General features: G+C 39.7%; 1 protein-coding gene across 1 annotated transcript in view; it reads left to right on the top strand.

Moving 5' to 3' along the window:
- LOC120501343 (SAM and SH3 domain-containing protein 1-like) overlaps nucleotides 1–22,689 on the top strand; it is a 532,792-nt gene extending 510,103 nt beyond the window's left edge. The window contains 10 exon segments of the mRNA XM_039707483.1: nucleotides 774–845; nucleotides 3,195–3,338; nucleotides 6,156–6,291; nucleotides 6,861–7,030; nucleotides 8,199–8,408; nucleotides 9,098–9,248; nucleotides 11,745–11,858; nucleotides 17,686–18,824; nucleotides 19,378–19,509; nucleotides 20,310–22,689. Coding sequence (XP_039563417.1) covers nucleotides 774–845; nucleotides 3,195–3,338; nucleotides 6,156–6,291; nucleotides 6,861–7,030; nucleotides 8,199–8,408; nucleotides 9,098–9,248; nucleotides 11,745–11,858; nucleotides 17,686–18,824; nucleotides 19,378–19,509; nucleotides 20,310–20,570 — 2,529 coding nt within the window. The 3' untranslated portion in view covers nucleotides 20,571–22,689.
- The last annotated feature ends 1,253 nt before the right edge of the window (nucleotides 22,690–23,942 follow it).

The following is a 23,942-nucleotide window of genomic DNA, read 5'->3' as shown; positions in this document are numbered from 1 at the left end:
ATCTGCCTGTCTTCAAAACCACTCTCAGAGCCCAGAGTTGAAGTTGTGCAAGTTAATTGTGATGGCCATACCTTCATTTCCCTGCATTTCCCCACGAGACTTCTGCCAAGGCCAGATGCTTGAGTACTGTGCAGCTGGTTGTTCATTGGTCAGGTTTTATTACCCCTTAAAGAAAAAGCTGGAAGTGACTAATCTGCAATCAGGGCTTGCTGAGTCTCTGGGGACACAATGCTTATGGATAGCTGTGCTGGGTTTTCCCTCCTCTTACCGAGGGCTTGCCCTACTAGGTTTCCAGTGATTCCCTGTATTTCAGTGGAAATGCAGCCTATGCAGCTATTCAGAAGGTAGGTTATTCAATGCTTTAAAAAATTTAGAAGATTGGTGGTTCTCTGTTTCAGTGCTCCTGTGGACTTACTTATGAAGGCAGATGGGACTGAAGAGATGGAGTTGCCAGCACCTTGGAAAACTTGATGCATAAGATGAACAGTTTCCTCAGACCAAAAAGTCTTTTTTCTTTCTAAAAAAGAGGAGTAGGAGGAGTAGGCAGTAGATGACTCAACAGCAGCAGACCTTAGGCCAAGGAGTTGTCTCTGGAAAAGAGAGACTCATATTGCCTTGCAACAGATTTCCTGATTTATAATCTCTCATCCCTTTGTTTGTTTGTTTCTTTCCATTTTTGCAGACATTTGTATTTCAATTGGTGTTCTCCAAACTGCAGATGTTCTAAGTGAGCTAATCATGGTGATAAAATATCTATCCTTGGTTTTTTGCAGAGAACCTGTAGCTTTGGAGGCTTTGATTTGACAAATCGTTCCCTTCATATTGGAAACAGTTCTGACCAAATGGTGAGTTTGAGAAGGTGCAGACTTGAAATAGCATAAAATGAAATGCACAGTAGAGTTATAGTAGACTGAAGTGTAATTTAGGTCTGTAATAATAGTTTGGGAATCCAAGAAAACAGAGCATCTTTGTTAACCTCAAACTTCCTTAGCTTTGAGAATAACATACCCACCCATATCCATGTGTGTATAAGTATTTATATACAGAATGTGTAAAGAGGCAGGAACAAGTGATCAGAGCAGAGATCTGGGGGCACATCTGTGGGCTATTCTTATATCGGACTTCCTCAGAGCATCACCCAAGGCAAAACATGTGCTTGCTCTACTTCCCTGGTAAAAATATTTACTATTTGGAATGATGAGGCTAACTTCACTGAAGATCTGCAAATTATTTGCATGGAAGGCCTTATGTAAGAAGTTCATTTTTAGTTTTCTCATTGTATCTCAGAGCTCTGGAGTAGACCAAGATCCCATTGTGCTGGGAGCAGCGCAATTGATCTCAGAGCATTCTTGTGTTTAAAAAAAACAACGCATCTCCCCTGAGAATTAATTCCATTTTATGTTAGTCATGTTGATCCCACTGTTACTGTTGGTTGGCCTGTGGCCAAAAAGAACAGAAATGAGCCAGAACATTATATCAAATGAAATTGCGAACATATTTTTTCTTTTTGCCCATATATGCTTTTCTGTTTCAGCATTGGATTTGGTAACTTTCCTGTCCACTTAAATCAAGTCTAAATTGTCAACCATTTTGTGTGCCAGCATTATATTATTTTTTATGTCAGCTGCAGTTTTTGTTGCCTTATTTTTTTTTAACATCATAAATTACCCCTAAATTTGCTAAATCTGTGGGTGGTTATTTTAGTCTTCAATTTTCAACTCAGCAAACAAATTAACTTACAGTTTATCTTAAACATAGATACTTGTTTTGATCAGATTTGTTTTAATATAAGAAAGTGTGAAGTCTACATGTTATATTTATCCCTGAGAGCATCAGTAGTGGGAGAGATGCATATATAGATCAATATATGCGGATCAAAGCAGGTTTTTTTCTGGAAAACATATAAGTCCATTAAGTAGAACATTTTTTTTCAAAAAAGATCAGGCAAAAAAAGTGTCCTTAATTTCTGGTAAAATATCAAAATTACCAAGGAAGTTGTAATTATGAACAACTTCGAAGGGGAAAACCAGCGGATTGTCAGAAGTGAAGTATCAGTTGAATTTCAGAGAAACTTTTTGTAAGAGCATTGATGAAATAGAAAACATACATAAATGTAGGAAAAAAGATAAATCTTTAATGTACAATATAGTACATTTATTTTTGGATTTGCTATATTCTTGTTGCCAAATTTAACCAGATCAGAGACCAAACTCAGTAGTCAATCTGTTTGGCCAGATGGATTTTGGTCCTTTTTTGTGCTGTGATTTTTGGTGCACCCTTGCCAATGGAGGATGCTGGAGAACATCTAATAGAGCTGCATTGCTCAGCAGTTCCTGAAACAGGGTAGAACATAAGACTGTGTTTAATGTCCTGCCTGGACTATCTGAATAAGGGCTGAATCATACAAGTTTGGTAAAATGTCAGCTGATCCATGTTAACTATGTACTTGTGGTATAAGTAAGTGCTCAGTACCTTAAACTGGTTTAGAAAAGGTTAAATGAATCCAAAGCAGCTGGTCTTTGTCATCCACTATATAGGGACCAGATAATTTAGTTCGTCACTACCCTGTTGTGTGCCTTAAAAAAAACAGTGCAAGTTTAACCTACCATGGTTGATGGATTTAGTACATTTTATTGTGGTGTTTGGTTTTTGTTGTTTTTTTTTTTAGGGTGAATAGTAAAACCACAGAGGTTAGCAGAATGCCTGTCTGAAAATAAAAAGTAAATTTAGGTAGCCAAATGTAGATATCCACATATATATATCTATATATACACACACACAGACAGAGATATATATTTGGCTAGTATCTCAGACGTACCTTTATTCCTGTTAAACCTCTTTGTATCATTGAACAACATGAGCCACAACTACTCTTGTGTGTCCAGTTAGAAAGGCTTAGCCTGAAACATAGGGTTTTCTATCAGATCATGTACTTACTGAAATTCAAAGGGATAAAGTCATCCTAAGAGTCCCCAGCACATCCACACACAGTACTTTCTCAAATCGGGCCTTAAGAGTAAGCAGCAGTGGGCTGCTACAGTGGTTTGCACGAGGTCTCACCAGTGAATTTGGAGCAGGCAACAGGACAGTGTGCTGCTGTCCTGTGTCTGCCTGGACATCTCTGCAATAACTGCTGGCTGAGGGGGAAAATTTTTCTTCTGTTTTAAAGGCTTAAGCCCTGTTTTATTTTGCAGGGCAAAGAAGGAGAGTTTGTTTATAAAGAAGTGATCAAATCACCCTCTGCCTCCCGTATATCTCTGGGCAAAAAGGTGAAGTCTGTAAAAGAAACCATGAAGAAAAGGATGTCAAAAAAATACAGCAGCTCTTTGTCTGAGCAGGTATGTACGGTCTGCTCTGGAATCCACTTAATAATGTGGAAGTGATAATCAATATTGATTCCCACACATCAAGGCATCTCTGAAGAAATTTCTAACAAGATTATATGGTGTGACTTATTCCTATGTTCTTATAAAATCCCTCACTGTGAAATGGCTTCCTATGGATGCCAGTACCATGGAAAATGCATTTTCAGATTTCCATTTAAGTAGCTCATCAGAAGTCTGTCGTTGACAGCGTTACACACCTCACTCTCTATTTCCATTTCTTTTCTATAATAATTTATTAGGGGAACCAGTCTGTGACACAGGGTCACAGTAATATATTTAATCTGCAATTTACGCTCTAGTTTAAATTCCCAGCATAACTTCATATATACACAGCTCTTCACTGCTATTACAGGTCTTTTCTCCATCATATCTTGCCCTGTGCAGCAGCCCATTAAAACAAAAGCCCAGTCTAGTCAGAAAGGGGGCATCTGACAGAAGATTTTCCTATTATTCTTTTATTACAGATTTTTATAGTCTATTCTTAAAGGCAAACCTGTAGTACATTAGTTCTAAATTAGACTTTGAATTTCAGTGGCCTAGAAACAATTGCTGTCTTTTTCCCTTTTTCTTTAGTGGAGTGTCAAAAATCTTCGGCATTTGTTTAAAACCAGGCTCACCACTTGGATTGTGTAAGGAATAGGTTGGAAAGCCGCTGGGAAAGCAAAACTTCCTGGTTAACACCGCCCCCCAGCGGGCTCGCATGTCTTGGGAAATCGGGAGTGAAGTGCTCTTCATGCAAGCCTTAGTGCCTGTAAAAAGAGCAGTTCATGACATTTGTAGTGACAACCCCCAAAGTAAGAATCCAAAGGATTCAAGAGAGGCAGGAATATGGCCAGTGTTATGGCATGCTTTGTGACTATAGAATCCCTTTCCTGCAGAACTGTTTATTAGCCAGACTTATTCATAATCGGGGCAGTGCTACACTTACGGTTATTTAATTTAAACTTATAATTAAAATATTTTATAGTATAACGTGATTTAATATTTATAAGAAGATGGTTTGGTGTCTGACTGGCTTTACAGTGTGCTTCTGCAAAGTCTGCCCAAAAAAAAGGGATCCTTTCAGAAATTGCTCTACAGTGATTTAACAATACTTCTGTTCTCTGTCTCTCTAAGATTGACTTTTCCTCTGAAGTCATAATGCTGGGATGAGATTCTCCTAATGATTCTGCAGCATGAAAATAATTGTGGTCATCTAAAAGTTTTATGGCCATACATCTCCACAAAACACTCTTGTATGCAAGCTACAGTTCTGTCAAAAATCTTCGGCATTTGTTTAAAACCAGGCTCACCACTTGGATTGTGTAAGGAATAGGTTGGAAAGCCGCTGGGAAAGCAAAACTTCCTGGTTCACACCGCCCCCCAGCGGGCTCGCATGTCATGGGAAATCGGGAGTGAAGTTTTGCTCTTCATGCAAGCCTTAGTGCCTGTAAAAAGAGCAGTTCATGACATTTGTAGTGACAACCCCCAAAGTAAGAATCCAAAGGATTCAAGAGAGGCAGGAATATGGCCAGTGTTATGGCATGCTTTGTGACTATAGAATCCCTTTCCTGCAGAACTGTTTATTAGCCAGACTTATTCATAATCGGGGCAGTGCTACACTTACGGTTATTTAATTTAAACTTATAATTAAAATATTTTATAGTATAACGTGATTTAATATTTATAAGAAGATGGTTTGGTGTCTGACTGGCTTTACAGTGTGCTTCTGCAAAGTCTGCCCAAAAAAAAGGGATCCTTTCAGAAATTGCTCTACAGTGATTTAACAATACTTCTGTTCTCTGTCTCTCTAAGATTGACTTTTCCTCTGAAGTCATAATGCTGGGATGAGATTCTCCTAATGATTCTGCAGCATGAAAATAATTGTGGTCATCTAAAAGTTTTATGGCCATACATCTCCACAAAACACTCTTGTATGCAAGCTACAGTTCTTTTGTTTTCAAACTTTATGGCACAGTTGTTTTAGAATATTTATAACTTTCAGGCATCATGATTCAAAGTATGTTCCAGTATCTCTTTCTGCATGCATTAAACAAGCAAAAATTATGCTGGCCACAAGTATCTGTGCTGTGCTTCACAAAGGCTGGCAGAATTTCAGTTGAGGAAAGACCCTTTTGATTTTCTGTAATGTTTGACTGAATGAAAAGAGAAATCGTCTCAACTATTGTACACTGTAGCAACCCGGACATACCTGTAGCAAAATCTTTTTATATTTATGCATTTATGTTTATGAGTTTTTGTACTATTGCACAGGCTGCATTTTCTAGTTTGAATTAATGTGGTTTCTGCAACACAAGACTAGCTAATTCTTTTTTTGTTGTTGTTGTTCTTACAGATAAATGAGTAATGATATAAAAAATAACTGAAAAAAAACCCCAAAAACATTGCTTCATGTCTCACTTGCATTGTCTGATTTTATTGTGTTCATATTTGTACGAAATTCTGATTCAGAAACCTGAATTTGGCACAAGCTGTTTTGCAGGTACTGCTGGCAAAAATATAATGTGTAATGAAAATCCTTGAATTGAGAGTTTTGTGTAAGGTTGTTTTTTTTCTACTTACAATGCTAGCTTTTTTAGACTGGTCTGTTTGTTCCCATCACCACTATCATTTCTACCACAGCTGGGTACTGCTCAATAAGTAGACAGAAGTTATCAGCCTGTCTGGTAAAGAGCAGGAGAACAGAATCTTTTTCCTTGAAGGTGGTCAAGCAGCTCCCGTCAGTGCCTGTGTTCATTTATGAAACTTTAATGGTCCAATCCCTTTCAGGAGTCCAGCCCTGGGATTGTGCCGGGTTCCCCACAGTCACCTCCACCAGACAGTGACTCCCTGGACAAACCCAAGCTGAAAGCTGGTGGCTCAGTGGAGAGCCTGAGGAGTTCCTTAAGCGGTCAGAGCTCAATGAGTAAGTTGGTTGTAATTGTGTTGCTGCATTTCTGTGGCTTCAGGAAGCAGAGATCTCCATTGTAAGCAGAATCAGAGAAAGTCAAAGCAGGAGCAGTGGTTAAAATGTGGAAAGGCTGATGGGTTAGTCATTAGAGGTTTGCAAAGAACTCTAAGGTCTTTGGTGCAAAGGCAGGGGGTTTTTTTTGTTTTATATTTATACAGAACCCTGCAAAAGTGAAATCCTGCTTTCTGTCTGCTGGGTCCTGATATCACAATATCAATACTCGAATATAAATGTAATGTAATAATGAATCTGTTTGCTACTGATCAAGCAGTAAACAGGTTCATCTTTACACTGGATTTCTCCTGAGCATTGCAGATGGGCCTTCTATCCTCCCTCGAGAGAAACCATAAGCAGAGTAGATTTGCTAACTCTCCCATCCACGTGTGTATAAGAAATAGCAACATTTGAGGGCTTTTAACTTTGATTACCATGTTTTGTGGAAAGAAGACCCATTTTCTGTCTTCCCTCTGAAGCTTCTTCACAAAGAAATCTTTTTTTGAACTGATACTATGTCTCTCACACAGGTGGTCAGACAGTGAGTACAACAGATTCCTCAACCAGCAACAGGGAGAGTGTGAAATCAGAAGATGGTGATGATGAAGAGCCTCCTTACAGAGGACCTTTTTGTGGAAGAGCCAGGGTTCACACTGATTTTACTCCGAGTCCTTATGATACAGATTCTCTGAAGCTCAAGGTACCAGCTGTATCTGTTTTTGAGGAATCAAACATTTATTTTTCTAAAATTCTAAATTAAGACCTTTTTACAATAACTATAGAATTCTTATTCTTTTAATGAATTTGTATCTGTTTTTGAAGCCCTTTAACCTGTCTTCAACATTTAAGATTTCCTTATATAGCAGTTACAGAACTATAGAAAAATGTTATAGAACATAAGTAACTACTAGTGTTTCTCTGCGTCCATGGAAAGACACTTGTGTCTTTAGTTTCTGGAAAATTAAAGATGTGCCATGAACTCATTTCCATTTTGCAAAGTTTTGCTTGAAATATTGGAAAAAGACTTCGTCTGCCACAATGAAATAATCCTCAATGGAAAAATGTTCAGAACTCTTGGAAGAAATGTGCATGCACCTGCACACAGTGTCTTTTAAAGGCATTTCAGTTAATATAATTTGGTTTGAGTTAATATTGAAATACTTTGCTAACTGAGTGGTCACCACTCTTTAATTTTTCTGGATATCAGCTCTGATTATTTTTGGTTATGCTGTAGTCAACTAAAACTGACTCCTTACATTCATTACTTAAAATTCCAAGGGCAGCTAACTCCTATTAAAGCAGATGGATGTGAGGTAATCTCTTGAGGCATGCAAAAGCAGTTGCATGTCCATTTCTTTGTTATGGTCAGGAGTACATTAGGAAAAGCAACTTTATCGGTTCCCTCTGCATTGGCTTCCTTTGCACAGGAGATCTGATTTGAAATTCTGCTCATATACACTGAGCGTTTTCTTGTTTGCACAAATTACGGGTAGTTGCTAGCATAGAGACTTTTGTACCAAGCAGCACTGATGCTGTACAGAGATGTCAGCAGCTTTGTGAATCTGGACAGTTGGGGTCCATTCCAGGATCTTTTGTTTACTTGCTCTGAGGCATATCACCTAATTCCTTTTTCTTCCATTTGTAAAACTCTAAAAAAAAGTGTAGTCAGACATCTTTGCAAATGCTGTGGTTAACCTTTTGAAAACCTTTTGAAAACAAGTGTAGTCAGACATCTTTGCAAATGCTGTGGTTAACCTTTTGAAAACTGAAGTGTGTTGTCCATCACATGTATGTGGAAATCCAAGGGGTGCATTTGCTTAAATATCTGTCAGAAAGCTAAATGGCTTTCTTGCTTCTTTGGTCTGCAGAAAGGTGACATCATTGATATAATCAGCAAACCCCCCATGGGCACTTGGATGGGCCTGTTGAACAACAAAGTTGGCACCTTCAAATTTATCTATGTGGATGTGCTAAATGAAGAGGAAGAGAAGCCGAAGCGGCCCACCAGGAGACGTCGAAAAAGCAGACCACCCCAGCCCAAGTCAGTTGAGGATCTCTTGGATCGCATCAATTTGAAGGTCCAAATCCTCCCTCTCTCTGCTTACCCTTTCACTTTTTCTTGCAGGAAGGGGACCACAGCTCTAAAGTTGTTAGTTTTGGAAGCTACACACCAGATTCATAATCCTAAGGATTGTCACACTGCTTAACAGAATCAGGTCTTAGCTGCAGAGTGAAAATAGCTGAAGTGCAGAACTTCCTGTCAGGCGTGGTGAAGTGCCACAGGCTGTGAGTCGCGTACACTCAGACACCGTAAACTGTTGCACAGTATGACCACAGGCTGCACACTCCAGAGGCAAGCAAAAATGTAAAATAACAACAGTTACCCTGTCTTTAAAGAGGCCATTTTTTTCCATGTTTTGTTCAGAAGTGCTTGGGATAAATTGATATGACCCTTTATACTTCTCCCCTCATACAGAGCCATGCCACATTGTGCCTTCAGGTAGCATGATACCCAGGCCATCTAATACACTACATTCCAAACACAGCAGTATGTGCAGCATTCTAGTTCTGGCACAGCTACCTCCCTGAACGCAGAGCAGGTTTTATGCAAACTACAGTGCTATAATTTTGCTGTTGTGCATTGGTTTGCACTTACTTAACTTACTGCTTTTCTTGCTGGTTGCAAAAATCTCTTTTAGTATCTTTATTGACAAAATATGTTGAATAAATATGTTGTCTTACCATTCATTTTTTTCCCTTTGTGCAGGAGCACATGCCCACTTTTCTCTTCAATGGTTATGAAGATCTGGATACCTTTAAGCTTTTAGAAGAAGAAGATTTGGATGAACTGAACATCCGGGATCCTGAGCACAGAGCTGTTCTTCTCACAGCAGTGGAACTTCTTCAGGAATATGATAGTATGTGGGATGTTTGAGGTTTTCTGTTTTACTAGAGCTCTGCCAAGAACCTTGTGAACCCCTTAAAACCAGAAAACTTGTTCCAGGATTTTGATCTTTTTTTTCCTAATATAGTTATTTCCAGGGTACTCCTGTGTAACATTAGATTTGAGGGGTGATGAAAGACTTCTTTTGTTCTGCTGGAATTACTCTGTTCGTGTAAGCTTTACTACCCAACTTATTTAATTAATATCAAGTGTACAACACATAACACTTTAGAATATTGATGTTCAAGAATAAACCCTGAGATTACCTACTTAAAGTAGGAGGCTGAGACATAGAAAATAGTAAAGAAGAAATTTCCAGATTACAGGGAAGATATTAAGATTATCATCAGTTTAAAAAGTCAAAGCCCAGAGGGCTGTGCAGAAAGTATAATGTGAATTAACTTCATCTGCACATGCTTTTGGTTCTTGGACTGTTAACTGCAGGACTGTAAAGGTAGCTTCAAGTTGTGTATATGACAACACAGCAATTTTAAAAGGGAGCAAATGTATTAGTCAAGTGCAAAGAGTGAAAAACAGCAACCCTCCTATCTATGTACAACAGTGCAGTTTTGCTCACTGAACCATGTGGTCTTGGGCAAGTGGTTGCAAAGACAAGGAAAAGTGGAATAAGCCATGGCAGTCAAATGCAAGTGTTATTATAGGAGTTATTATAAGCAGATCCTAGCTGCAGCAACCTAAGACAGTACTGAATTCACCCTTCATCCCCAAGTGTCAGTAGAAGGTTGGTATCCACCAAGCAGAGTCAGTGGAATGGATTGTGTGAAGGCATTCTCAGCTGCTTCTGTGCAAATTCCTATGTTTTAGCTTAAACTTCCATAGCAACTATTTAAACAGCTGTTATTAAGTGGGAAATGCTTAATTCAATTACAGCAATATGCGTAGTGAATGTCTTTAGGTAGTGCTGTGTGGCCTGTGTAGTTTTCTTGTTCATTTCCCAAAGAGGCATCCACTCTTTCTTTGCCTTTCTCTAGCTACTAATGAAGTTGCAGTTACAGAATTAGTTTCTTTTCACTTATATCAGAGTAGCTTTTTGCCACCTAAGATGAGCTTCTCTTTATTATTTGCAGACCTATTTAGAATGCTAAACTTCCCTGAAGTAATAATTTTTTTCAGGACCCTTCAATTTTGTTTTGCAAACTTGAAGATTTGGTGGTTGGAAAGTACAAATTCCAGCTCCAAGTCAGGATGATGAGGAGAAAGAGAAATGGAGGCCAGACAGATGGAATCTGGGAGGGGCAACAGCACATAGTTCTACCCCATAATTACCTGTCATGTGCTGAGTAGGAATTGGAGTAGCCATTTCTGACATTCATTGCCAGGGGAAAATTACCACAGCATAAATCGTGTTCTTGTATCATGACACTGGTTTTCTGTATCTTCAGCTCCAGATTTAGCTTCTTTATGAAATATGATTCCTGACAAAAATTCTGGGTAAATTCATGGAATCCAGTGTATGCAAGCTGGATGGACCACACTTGAGTGTTGGCTTTTTACAGAGACCAAGGAAGGAAGGAATTGGCACCATTAGTCTCCTTCATGTCCCTTCATCCTTTGTTAGGGGACAGTATCTAATGTGCCAGACTCAGTCCCGGTCCTTCCTCCGGGTCTTCTGGAAGGTAATTCAGAGTTAGGATTTTTTTTTTCATTTGACTTGCTTCTTTTCAGCTCTTTTCTTCTGGTTTGGGCGTTGGAGAATTTTTTTAAGTCTTAGAGAGAACTTCGACACGATCATTCAAAATTTTTGTGGTGGTAAGAGGCAGAACTTGGCCTCAAGACAGCTGAGGAGCGCAGGAACTCCATTCTGCTTTCATTGTGTACCATGCCACTCCCTCACACTCTTGCTGAGGCTTTTGGTAATCATTTACCAAATAGGATGAATGTTTCCAACATTTGTGATGGCTTTTCCTAATGCTCACTCTTTTCTGATACAAGTAATACAATAAGAAAGATCACAGAATCATTTAGGTTGGTAAAGACCTTTAGATACACCAAGTCCAACCGAGTCCACCACTAAAGCTGTCCCTAAGGGCTACATCTACATGTCTTTGAAATACCTCCAGTGATGGTGACTGAATCACTGCCCTGGGCAACCTGTTCCAATACCTGACCACCTTTTCAGTGAAGAAATGTTCTTAATTCACAAACTAAGCCTCCCCTGGCACAATTTGAGGCCGTTTCCTTTAGTCCCATTGTTTGTTGTTTGGCAGAAGAGGCTGACCCCCACCTGGCTACAACAGTGCAATTCAAGAGGGCATTGAGGTCTCCCCTGAGCCTCCTTTTCTCCAGGCTCAACACCCCAGCTCCCTTGACCACTCCTTGTGCTCCAGACCCTTCTCCAGCTGTGTTGCCCTTCTCTGAACACATAAGATAATGGTGTTTGAAGTGGAAGGGTGAGAAGTTCAGCTGCATTTTCTGTTTGCCTGTTTTTCACTGTATTCTCATCCTCTAGGTAACAGCGACCAGTCAGGATCTCAGGAGAAACTTCTCATTGAAGGCCAAGGCCTAAGCGGATGCTCTCCTCGGGATTCTGGCTGCTATGAAAGCAGTGAAAACCTGGAGAATGGTAATGGTGACAGCAATGAGCCTTATAATTCCTGCAGTCTTTTTTTTTTTCAGTAGATATCTTCATATACTTTTGCTCCTGTCCCTAGCTAACACAAGCTACTTCCTACTTGACTTTGTCCTTTGGTCTGACTACCTCTTTCCCTCTTGGCTTGAGCCATTGGTTTTCACTGCTACTGTTGCTAATTTATTTATTTGCATTAGTAGGAATCAAATCCTCTTTCACAAAGAGTCTTTGTTTCGTGTCCCTAAAGCAACAGTCTTTCTCACTGCCATTCCCCTGCCTTCTCCACTCCCAATCATATTCTCATGCCACTGTGCCTCATGAGGCTTGCACTGGTTGCACAGTGGTGGCCCAAGTCTAAGAGACCACCAATGGAGAAGTCTCTGAACTTTACTGAGATTAGGAAGATTTCTTTTGAACCCATACAAAATCTGTTAAGAAAAAGTGTTCTTTATTTTAGGCCATATTTTTCTGTTTGCCTTGGGCTGCATGTTGCATCGTCCTCTGATCAGAACGCAGCTGCAGAAATTTAGGACTTTTTAGTGTATGAACACTAGAAAGTTAAATTATTGACAAAGTGGCAAGGAAATTAACTGTGAAAAAAATGCAAATGACAGCATTGCCTATCAGTTCCCATTGCTTTATCCTGCATCAGTGAAAGGCGATGCACTGAAAAATTACCAAAACAGATGATGTTAATAGAGATTGCTGTCTCTGATCTGAAGAAACAAGTTATTGTACTGTTATTGTGCTGCATGTTTTACTTCAGGGATAGTCTAAACTTCTCATTAGGGATGAAATATTAAAAGAGTCGAAATGGATTTGAGCTTTTCACTCCAAGCATTTGAGCCATGTCATGGCCTCAGACTGCCTGGATTTATTGCTAAGATTCACCATAAATAGGACACCAAGCACAGCATAAACAGATTCTATACACCCCTTATAGTAGCCATTTTTCCAGTTTAAAATAAGAGCTAAGAATCCTACTCTTAGTATGTGCATTTTCTGTTAGTCTGCCACTAAAAAATAACCATTCATTGAAGAAAGTTGCAATTTGCTTTGAAGCTGAATGCCTGAAATTGACAGTATACTAAATTCCTGAAAGTGGGGAGGCTTTTTTTCTTGAATAGGAATCCACATCCACTAAGCATGCTGGAATAGAATCATAGCTAAATATATGGAATAAGTGACAATTTTCTTTTCTTTTTCTCTCTAAGTACAATCACAATGATAGCTGTAACACTGAAGTTAAAGTGCTGTCTGTACATTTTCCTTATTTTAACAATATAATAAAATCTTTAGAAAGCAATTGTCATTGCCTGTCTGGTTGGATACTTATGTTTGAAGTAATATTTCTGCCTGAGTTTTTCAGAATTTGAAATGCTGATGATTTTTATATTGTTTTTTATGTATGACTTTCTGCATTTTTCTGCATCATTTTTGCTCACAAATGCATTTACTGCTTGTTTTGATAACCACTAGAAAAGAACATTTGATTCATTCAGAGATTTTGTCAAGGCTATTTAATCTGAAAAGTACTCTACCTTCTTTGCAAAGTTCATGGTCCATAGTTGTTTATCTGCATATTTCTTTCAAAGTACAGTATGTTCTCATTTAGGGTACTCACTTATCTGGTATAAATAGCATAAAGTGCAGATCTGCACTTCAAAAGGGGCAAGTGCATTCTGAAAAGAAACCATCTTCAGATTTTCTGGGGAATAGTTATACATAATATTTTTATGACTAGTACAGCGTCCAGTTTGGGGCTGATATTGGATCCTTTGGCATCAGCTCAAGATTTCAGAGCTGCTCTTACATTTTGGCTAGAAAATGGTTTGCTATGTACTATAGCAGAGTATCTTTTGTAAGTACTTTTCTGGGTCCCACTGCAGTAATACTTGGATATTCTCTTAGATATCTACAGTGTACTTATAGCAGCATTGTGGTTTTATTTCAATACACAGAGAGCGAGGAGCATGTAGGCTGTGACCTATCCAGTGTTAGACTAAAAAACCTCAGAGCAGGAAGTAACCATCCATGATCAGGCAATTAGTCCATATAGAAACAGGACAGAGAGAGCAAGCTGTGCAGCATAAGTGCACCATTGTCCCTTAGACTTGTGACAATGGTGCAGTTATTTGACTTGTTTTGCATGCAGGTGTCAACAGACTGAGGTGCATTTGGAAACCATATCAGAAATCTGGTTCTCACAGGACTGGCCAAAAGCAGACAGCTACAGAATGGTATAAGAACGGAGCATGCATATCTGATGCTTCCCAGGACAGTTTTGGGGAATGAGTCATTTAAGGACTTCAGAATTCGGGTGCTGTTTCCTGGCATTCATTGATTTTCTTGAAACTTTTTATGAACGTCCCTGGTCTTCCATAGAACCTCCAGACCTCACAGTATCTGTGTACAGACCTCTGTCATAGTCCCTCCCAAGTCATCTCTTTGCTAATCTGAGAAGGCCTATTAATTATTCCCTATAGGCCATTCCCATCCCTGTTCATGCTTGGCTTCTTTGACTCTTCACTTGTTATGTTGTGTAGATTTTTCAGGGGGATGTGAAACATGCACATGCAATGTGCAGTCTTGAATGAGCTGACAAACCAATCTTCTTTGACTCTTCACTTGTTATGTTGTGTAGATTTTTCAGGGGGATGTGAAGAGATAAGACTTGCACATGCAATGTGCAGTCTTGGATGAGCAGACAAACCAAGCCTTTATCAGGCTGAGATAAGGGTGTTCTCTGATTTAATCAGAAACTGATGCCCAGATTCCCATAGTACCAGGCAGGCAACCTAAGCAGTTCGGCATTCAGTCCTGGTTAGTCAGAAAAGGAAGCAAAAGAACAGGTGGCCGCATTGCCTAATGTAATGTGCATTTCTACTAGTTTGTAATCAATAGAAAAAGCAATGAGGCCAGTATTGTGCCATCATCTTTGTTGTGTCAACAGAGCAGTTTGAAATGCACCCAAAATACAGCCACAGAAAGCAATACCAAAATGAAGTTAATAAAATTTGGGATTTGGACACTGCATTCTGTGTCTGGTTTTGCATACTTAAATTTCTGAGGACCATCTTCCACAAGGAAAAAAAGTACTGTGAGAAATGCTGAAAATTTTCTGCTGTAGCTATGGTACCTCCAGAAAGATTTCCCAAGATAGTCCCCTCTCTTCTGAGGCAGTTGATGACACTGAATGCCAAAGGAACTTTTCCTTTCCTATATTGTAATAGCAAGAAGTATCATAAGAGATGGACAGTGCTTTGTTTAGCAACAATTGCACCATAACATCCAACAAAAGAGTTGAAATATTGCCTGTAGCTTGAACTAAACCTGGAAATACTATAAACTTTGCATTCATTTTGTTCAAGGACCACTTTTGTAGTCTTATTTTTTACCCACATATCTGTGTCATTCTGCACACATTTGAATCACAGATACCTCTATGGTTTACAGCCCTATGAAAGGCATTAGTCTGCATAACTGTACCTGGGGCTCAAAAGGTTTATTAACAAAATACCAAATTGTCAAAAATCACAAGAGTTATTATCAAAAATCCTAACATTAAAAATGTGATTTGAGCTTTACTAGCTATACACTTTAACCCTTTCAGAATGTTTTCTTTTCCTTAAGGTGGGGAATGTTGCATTTGTGGACATTATTTCTATAACTCTCCTATGTGAAAACAACTTTAAAATATATTTAAAAATCTGTTTTCAGGAAATATTACCTTCCTGTGTTAGTGTCTCAGAAGCATAATGAAATTATACCTGACAGTCAGGAGGAGGGAAAGAATAGATGAAAAATGAGAAATAAATCATAGCTCCCCTCCTGATACTGCTCTTCACTTAAATCACATTAAAAGAAATTACATTCTCAGCTACTGTCCTCTGTACAAAGCAGTATAATTGAACCCAGCACTATCTTTTAAACCATTTTGAAGCTGAGAGCTTAAAGATGGCATGTTTGGTTATATATGCTATAGAAAAAATATTTTGAACTTCCTCCCATTCTCACCTCATTTGTGTATGTGTGCCTAACAGGGTTGGAGTGAACTAAAGATTTGATTTTACTTTCACAAAATTTCTCTTCTCTTATTTTTTTACCCCTTAATTTTTTCTGTTCCTCGTTTCTTCTTTTTTTTTCTTTTCCCAGGCTACTGGCTTTACACAGACAGACCCCATTTCTAAAGAAATTAAATGGTGCTTACTAGATACCCTTATGGCTTCAGTAAGAACTTACATTGCACAGCTGTAAGGTTTTTCACAACTTTTCTTCTAGTACTGAGGTTCCTGAGTGAGCTTTGCTAAAATCCGTGGAACCCCTGATCAATATATCAGATTTGAAAGGAGGCACATGGATTTTGTAGCATGAGCTGTGACAGCAAGTCCCAGACAATAAGGTAAATTACTGCACAAGTCAGGCATGTGCTAGCAAATATGAATAATGGAAAGAGAACACTCCTTTCCATGCTCATTAAATATTGCCATTAGTGCCTGGAGGCACTAAAAATGAATGTAACATTTTTTACACATCTTTCTAGTGTGATTGCAAGTTATTTTCAGAAGGCAGTGACCTAGCTCCATGGAAGGGTGCAGACAGAGAGGTTCTTTCTGCTACTTTTCTGAGTTACCTGAACTCAAGGTAGCAGCAACAGAGACAACTTCAGTGTGGGACATGTCTCTGTTAGCATTTTGGGGAAATGGTGATATTTAGCTTTAGTTGAAGTGTGAGCAGTACAGCTTCTGAGAAAGGAGTTGCTGTGGGCTCGCATTTGTCCTTATGAGCTCACCTTGATTTTAACTTTTTTTGATGGGACTTTTTCCTTATATCCCTTTGAGTGTAACCTCCATTTTCTTTGCTAGTTTTCTGAATACTTTGGTTTTCAAACTCCTTAAGCAGAGTAAGAGGCAAGAGAAAGCAAAGTATTTATTGTTTTAGGTTAAACAGGTTCTTTCAGTCATGTGCAAGGTGAACAGTGTATATTACTCAAAAGCTAAGCACTGGATTTCTAGCAGGATAAAGTCTGAAGACAAACACTACAAGAAGAAAGCATTTATTGCTTAAAAGTGTGCACTATGGCTTGAGACCAACACTAATATTCGTCACACTTGAAACTCCTTTTTGAAGCACTTCTCCATCTCATAAGATCTTCTTCTGTAAAACACTGCCATCACTGCAAATTTAACAGTCTTCATGCTCTTTCTTGCTCTCTGTTTTGCCATTGCGAATAGTTTGCTGCTCATTTAAAAGAAGAAATAACTCTACTGGCATATAATTAAAAATTCATAGACAGGGTGTTTTTAAAAAATCCTATGCAAACTATTAAATTTTGTTAAAAGATGTACATTATTATTTATATACTAAGATTAGAGACAAATAAAAAAAATGTACCACTTTTGAGGTGTTTCAGGAGGGCCTGTAATACCACTTTGTACAATGAGTATTGGGTATCAGTTCCAACTGTAGGATACAGTACTTCTACACTGAACAAGTTTTCTTTGAGCTAAACCTCAAATCTCTGCCAATTGGAGAGTAGGAAGGATATTAAGTATTTTGGATGTATCTCACTTAACAGATAACAGTTACTATTAAAGCTGAAGTAGTAGGAAGGCTATTAAGTATTTTGGATGTATCTCACTTAACAGATACTAATAAAGCTGAAGTTCAAATCAAATCTTTATGCTTGAAATGGTATTGAGTTCTTCTGTGCTTAGAATTAACAAAAAGGGAATAAATCAGTTTGTTTCAGAAGCATTTGAAAGGGATCTGTTATTATGCTGCAGATTTTATTTTTAATGGTGGATTTATTTGTTCCTAGGTAAAACTCGAAGGACCTGTCTTCCACCCTCTAAATCAGCAATTGAGCATAGCTTTAGGGATTTCAGCAGAAACCAGCTATCAAATTATCCCACACTTCCGCTGACCAAGTCAACAGAAACTCTGCAGCCAGGGGAAAAAGAAAGCCGGCTGGGTTGTGCACACCATGCTCTGAAGAGCTCTGTCAAGCCTCCGGCCGTCACGGCTCTGAAGAAGAACCGCAGAAGTTTACCAGTTGCTGTGTGTCGAAGCTACGAGACTCTGGATGGCCCCCAGGGTGTAGATCCATGGCCAAGATCTCACTCACTGGATGATCTCCAGGGAGAACCCAATACTAACTTGCAGGATGCTAACAAGAAAGTAGGTTCTTTTCCTCAGGATTCACTGGATATAGCTAAAAAGGCAGTTGGCTCTGCCTTGCCGCCTCAGTCTCATGGAGGCAGCTGTAAGGTAGATGATGTCATGGCTAAGCAGGGCAAAGGAGCTGCTAATTCTCAGAAGGGAAGAGCTAAGGAATTGAACTGCTCTGTAATGGAGAATGCAGGTGCAAAGCCTGCTCCATTCCCTCCGAAAAACTGTGAAGCTCAGCCTGCCTTAGTGATGCATCATGCAACAAGGACACCTCTGGAAATACAGAGTAAAAGTTTTCATGACCTTGCACGGGCTGATTATGCTCCAGTCCTCAAGGGAGGTCTAGAAGCTGAGCAAAAAAGCACAAATGAGGCAAGAATGCAACCAAAAAATCCTTCTCAGCCACCACCTGTCCCTGCCAAAAAATGCCGAGAACGCCTTTCTAATGGATTATATCATCCTCCCACGACCACAAGTGGAAACCACTCAAGTTTAGAAGCACCATGTTTGCCAGTAAAAAAGACCAGCTCATCCACTCCCATTGATTGTCATGGAGTACCTGTCCATAGGACATCTTCTGAACAGGAGCCCAGTAGCCCTCCTAGCCCGCTGCCACCCTGGCTGTCGGAGCTCCCAGAGACTGCTAGTGTTCAGCAGCATGTGGTAAAGCTTGGTCCTGCATCAGCAAGGAAAGTCTCTTGCAGCAGAGGAATGGATCTGGAAATGGTGATAGAAAATAAGCTGCAGTCTGAAGACATTGATCTTACTGAAGAACCGTACTCAGACAAAGTAAGTGGTAATCACTGCAGTGATTTTATTCCGCTAGCATTCCAAGGGACGGTCCGTCATTCATTGTATCTGTCATTTTTTGTGGGGAACTGGCCAGGATAAACCAACAATCATTGGAACATTAGACATTCTACAGCTCTTGTTTGTCTTTGCTATCAGACTTTATGACTGAAGTAGTTCTTGTGTTGTAGGGGACTCAGAAATCCCATACTTGTTCTGAACCTTCATCTTTTCAGACCACTGGTCCCTTGGTGGCACTGGACATGGGAATGTGTCTTTCTCTGCTAATGTGGGAGAATAGAGGTGAAAAAGGAAGTAATGATTAGATTTTGTTTCCAAGAAACTCTGAATTGATAGCATCAATTAGTATGTCTTTTTGTAGTGAGGGGAGGGAAGGAGTCTTTTAGGGATTGCTTTTTTAGTTTTCCTGGAACCTTGAGGAAAGCTCCTTCTTGCTCCCATCCTTGCTCTCTTTCTGTTGCATTGGTTGATCTCTATAGCTGCACCTCTTTAATCTGTCCTCTCTCCTTTGCGTCTGGCTGGGAACATTCAGCATGGTCGCTGTGGCATTCCTGAGGCTTTGGTACAGAGGTACTCTGAAGACTTAGAGCAGCCTGAAAAGGATGTGGCTACAAACATGGACCAAATCCGGGTAAAGCAGCTGAGGAAGCAGCATCGCATGGCAGTGAGTATTTCCATAAAGCAGATTTTCTTCTTTGTGAACAGACTTTTAAAAGGACTGGCTAGTAATAAAGGGAGATACTTGAGACGTTCTGGTACAGAAGTACTCCTTATGTTCATCCAGCAGGTACAAGATAGGTAGAGGTACTGCAGGGGCAGGAGGTACCTCCCCCAATCCCAAAGGACAGTCAGTAGTTAAAAGGAGAATGGATAGCCCTTTCTTGACCAAATAATGATGTTAAAAGTCTAAGCAGACTGCAAGCAGTGGTAACAGAGACTTGCTCACTAAGGATGGCAGGTATTAAATGCTTCTGTATTAAATTTCAAAGGTTTTACACTCCTTTTTAATTTCTTAAACTATACTAGTGTCTACTTCTCCTTAGCTAAAGCAGAAGGGAGAAACCATCAAAAACTTTAATGGTTTCTTCTGAGAGAACTTGGTCTGTCTGAGGAGGTAATAGGCAAAATTGGTATTCTCTTGCCTTACTGAGAAATTAAATGGATCACTCTGAAAAGTCTTACTACTGGGTACTCTTTCCTGATCTCAGACTAATTCAGAATGGTACATGAAAGTCAGCCAAACAGCTGGATACTGCCCACTATATTGCCAAAATTGTTGGCCAAGGGATCTGAGCCTTTCAGCCCCACCACTCTCATACTGACAAATGTGACATGACAGATGTTAGAACATCTGCTATGAAATTGTACCCATGTGGGAGAGAAAACAAACAAACAAAAAAAAATACTTGACAAGCAGATGTGTTTAACATTAAGGGTTCTCTGTTCTTTTCTTTTACTCCACAGATTCCAAGTGGAGGACTCACAGAAATTTGCCGTAAACCTGTATCCCCCGGACTCATCACCTCTGTGTCTGACTGGCTGATTTCCATTGGTCTGCCTATGTATTCCAGCCTGCTCACAGAAGCAGGATTCAACACACTAAGCAAAGTGCCTTCTCTGTCACAAACTTGCCTTCAAAAAGCTGGCATCACAGAGGAAAGGCACATAAGCAAGCTCCTGGCAGCAGCAAGACTCTTCAAACCTCTTGATCCAGAGGCAATTTAACATGCTCCATAGCGTGACATTGCCTGGTCGAGAATCCACTGCTTCTTCCTGCACCAGTACCACTCTAATCACTTCACATAGCTAAAGGGATCAAGGAAGTGGCTCCCCAGGACAGGCAGATATCTTCTTCAAAGGATATGAAAGTATTTGGCCACTGAAGGAGAAGAGAGGCAACCACCAGGTAACACAGATGTGGTACTTCCCTCCCCCCTCACTCCCATCTAAAGTATTCCTGTTTCATAAACTGCACAGGGTTGGCCTGAGAATCAGACAGCTTCACAGAATTAAGGGACCCTTGCACATTTTCCTCGAGTTTGTGATAGTGATACTAGTAACAGGTCTTTTGTACATCTAGGTTCCAGGTACCTGAAATCAGTCCTAAAGACCAGGTACAAATCAAGGTGCAAATTCCAGTAGAAGCTGTTTGGCAAATGTCTTTTGTTTGTTACAGCAGTCTAGAGCTAAACACAAAGCCCTCCCCAGTCATCTTTGCTGTTGCTTGGTGTAGGTCCCATTTGCTACGAAGCCTTTAGCTAGCTGAAGTTGATGGACTGAAATTAGTTTCCAGTGCGGTCCATCACTGTCACTTCAATGCAACTAACCCACAGAGAGTCAGAAAGCTTCTTTTTATTTGTACAGAGCTGAGGTCATTTTTATAACTGCTTTCTAGCAATCAGCTTTTTATTTGCCTTAAAATAAGCTTTTAAGCAGTTACCTAGTGTTCACTTTACCTGTTTTCACATTTCGCAAGCCTTGTTTCAACCTGTCACACTTAAGTTGCATTTAGGTGATTTCCAGCTGAAGTAGCTTCTATAAAATGCCTCATCATAACATCTCCTGTGTTGTAGAGGTGCTTTTACAAATGCAGGGATATGCTAGGTTTCGGTTGTCAGGTTAACTCCTTGTTCACTACAGTTTGCATTTACTGTTGTTACTAAACTGTTCCAAGATATACTGCCTTGTATATATGTAACTGCTTTTCATTTTAATCATACTCTGTGTACTGTGTTATATTGTCAATCATTATGCTGCAGCTTTGACTTGGTATCCTGACCATATTGATTCCAAACAGTGGGTTTCTGCAAATGAAAATTCACTTGCATTGAAAAAGCAAATTGTGTCCCACAGAAATCATTAGATTCAGTAATTCCATTGCATGGACAAGAAAATTCCCAGATAGTCTTATGAATAACACTGTGATTTTTAGAACACACCACTGCATTAATATTGCCTCTCACTGGAAAAGAGCATTGTTCTGGCTAATGTAATGAACCATTTTTCATGATGCAATGATATTTTTCTGCCTAACTCCATGTGAAACGTTCCAGTTGCATATGTGACTAATGACAGATTTTATTTTTCTATATTGGGTACACGTTTTATATACCAAATACAAATTATCATGAATAGCACATAACCAGCTTTTTCTTTGGGGTGTAAATGTGGTGTGTCCTTCAGCTTCTTGTAGGGCAAATGCCCTGTGCAAGACAGAGCAAGCTTAGTCTGGCAGGTAAAGGGAGATAGAATACAAACCTGGGCACAGGCCAGGATGTGCGGCTGGTTCCAGTATCAGTTCTGACATCAATTTACTGTATAAAACCAGACAAAGCACTTCACTGTTTGGTGCCCCAGTTACTCCAGTCTCATACTGAGCTAATGACTTCTGATAAAATGCTGTCAGATTGATGAATGAAAGACTGTGGTTACTCCATGATTCCTTACTATATCTGGCCCTTTCATGGCCATGTTTTAAGTGGATGAATATGCATTTTACTACAGATGATAACTAATTTGCCTTCTGCTAGAATTGATAGCTTCCCACATTTCATATTTCACCAGTGTCTACTGCACACCATCATATGAAGGCAACTAAGTCACTGAAGCAACTTGAAATTGTTCTCAAGCAAAGCTCTTTAATATTCTCCTTGGTGTCTGATAAGCAGCATGTTCTGATATGACAGAATGAGGAGAGATACAGCACACATGTGTTGTACAGCTGAAAATGAAAATCTGTGTAGCCTTGCCTCAAATCCTGTGTGCAGTTTTGGGCACCAGAATATAAAAATTACATTAAGCTATTGGGAAACATCCAAAGGAGGGCCATGAGGATGGTGAAGAGTCTGGAGGGGAAGCTTTGTGAGGAGCAGCTGAGTCTGTTCAGCCTGGAGGAAACGGAGGGGAGACCTCATTGCACATCCTCAGGAGAGGAAGCAGAGGGGCAGGTACTGATCTCTTCACTCTGGTGATCAAGGACAGGACCCAAGGGAACGGCCTGGAGCTGAGTCAGGGGAGGTTTAGGTTGGCTATCAGGAAAAGGTTCTTCATCCAGAGGGTGGTTGGGCACTGGAACAGGCTCCCCAGGGAAGTGGTCACTATTCCAAGCCAGTCTGAGTTCAAAAGATGTTTGGACAACGCTCTCAGGTACATGGTGTGACGCTTGGGGATGGTGCTGTGTGGCACCAGGAGTTGGACTTGATGGGTCCCCTTTTGTAGCTCAGTATATTCTATGATTCTAAAAAATAAAAGAAAAAACATTAAGTGGGTTTTTAATAATTACTATTTTTCTCCTGTTTCTCTCTGAGGCTTACATGGTGACTATCAGTAAGCAGGAGATGGAAAGAGTATTGAGACTTCCTGGGATTGCTAGCAGGGACCAGAACAGAGTAGAAGTAAATGGACAAGCAGTTATATAGAAGCGAGGGAAAAGTCCAAGCTGACTATAGCAATAAAAAAGGAAACAAATTTCCTTGTGTTGCAGGGAAGACAAGTCATATAATAAAGCTCTCCCATATTAATCACTTCCCCGTCTCCTAATAACAGAAGGAGAATTATGGGAATAAGCTGAACCTGTTTACCAAACTCTCTTTGTAAACTATTCTTTTTAAGTGATTATGTGACCCAGGGAAACCAAATCACACCCATCAGGACTGGAGTGAGCAGTTTGAGATTTATGAGTTTTAATATTTGTTTTGTTTTCTTTTATAGACTGTGCTTTGTAGTCTTACTTGAATCACAATTTTAGTTTATATTCTAATTTTTAAAAAAGCCTTAAGCTTCTCAGTGTTTGAGCTTCCCTGCTGTGGTTTCAGTGACCTGTGGCATTCCCCAAGCAGGTGAGGTGGCGCATTGCAAGAGCCATAACCTCTTGCGTCTTCTTGCAACCTTCAGTGCTCTAAGCAAAAGTTCACTCATTAACTCTTGGAAAGCACAGAAAAAACCTTCTGCTGGAATCTTTATCTGCTCTGCTCAGGCTCACCATGTTAAGTATCTATCCATTGTATCTTAGTAACTCAGACAGCTATTTAACAATAGAAGCAGCAAGCCCAAAATGCTACCAAATGCCATCATAATCATATGCTTTGATCAATAACC

The sequence above is a fragment of the Passer montanus genome, unplaced genomic scaffold (assembly GCF_014805655.1).
Source record: "Passer montanus isolate IOZ18808 unplaced genomic scaffold, ASM1480565v1 scaffold2, whole genome shotgun sequence".
In the NCBI taxonomy this organism is placed as follows: Eukaryota; Metazoa; Chordata; class Aves; order Passeriformes; family Passeridae; genus Passer; species Passer montanus.
This window is presented reverse-complemented; position numbering and strand designations above follow the sequence as displayed.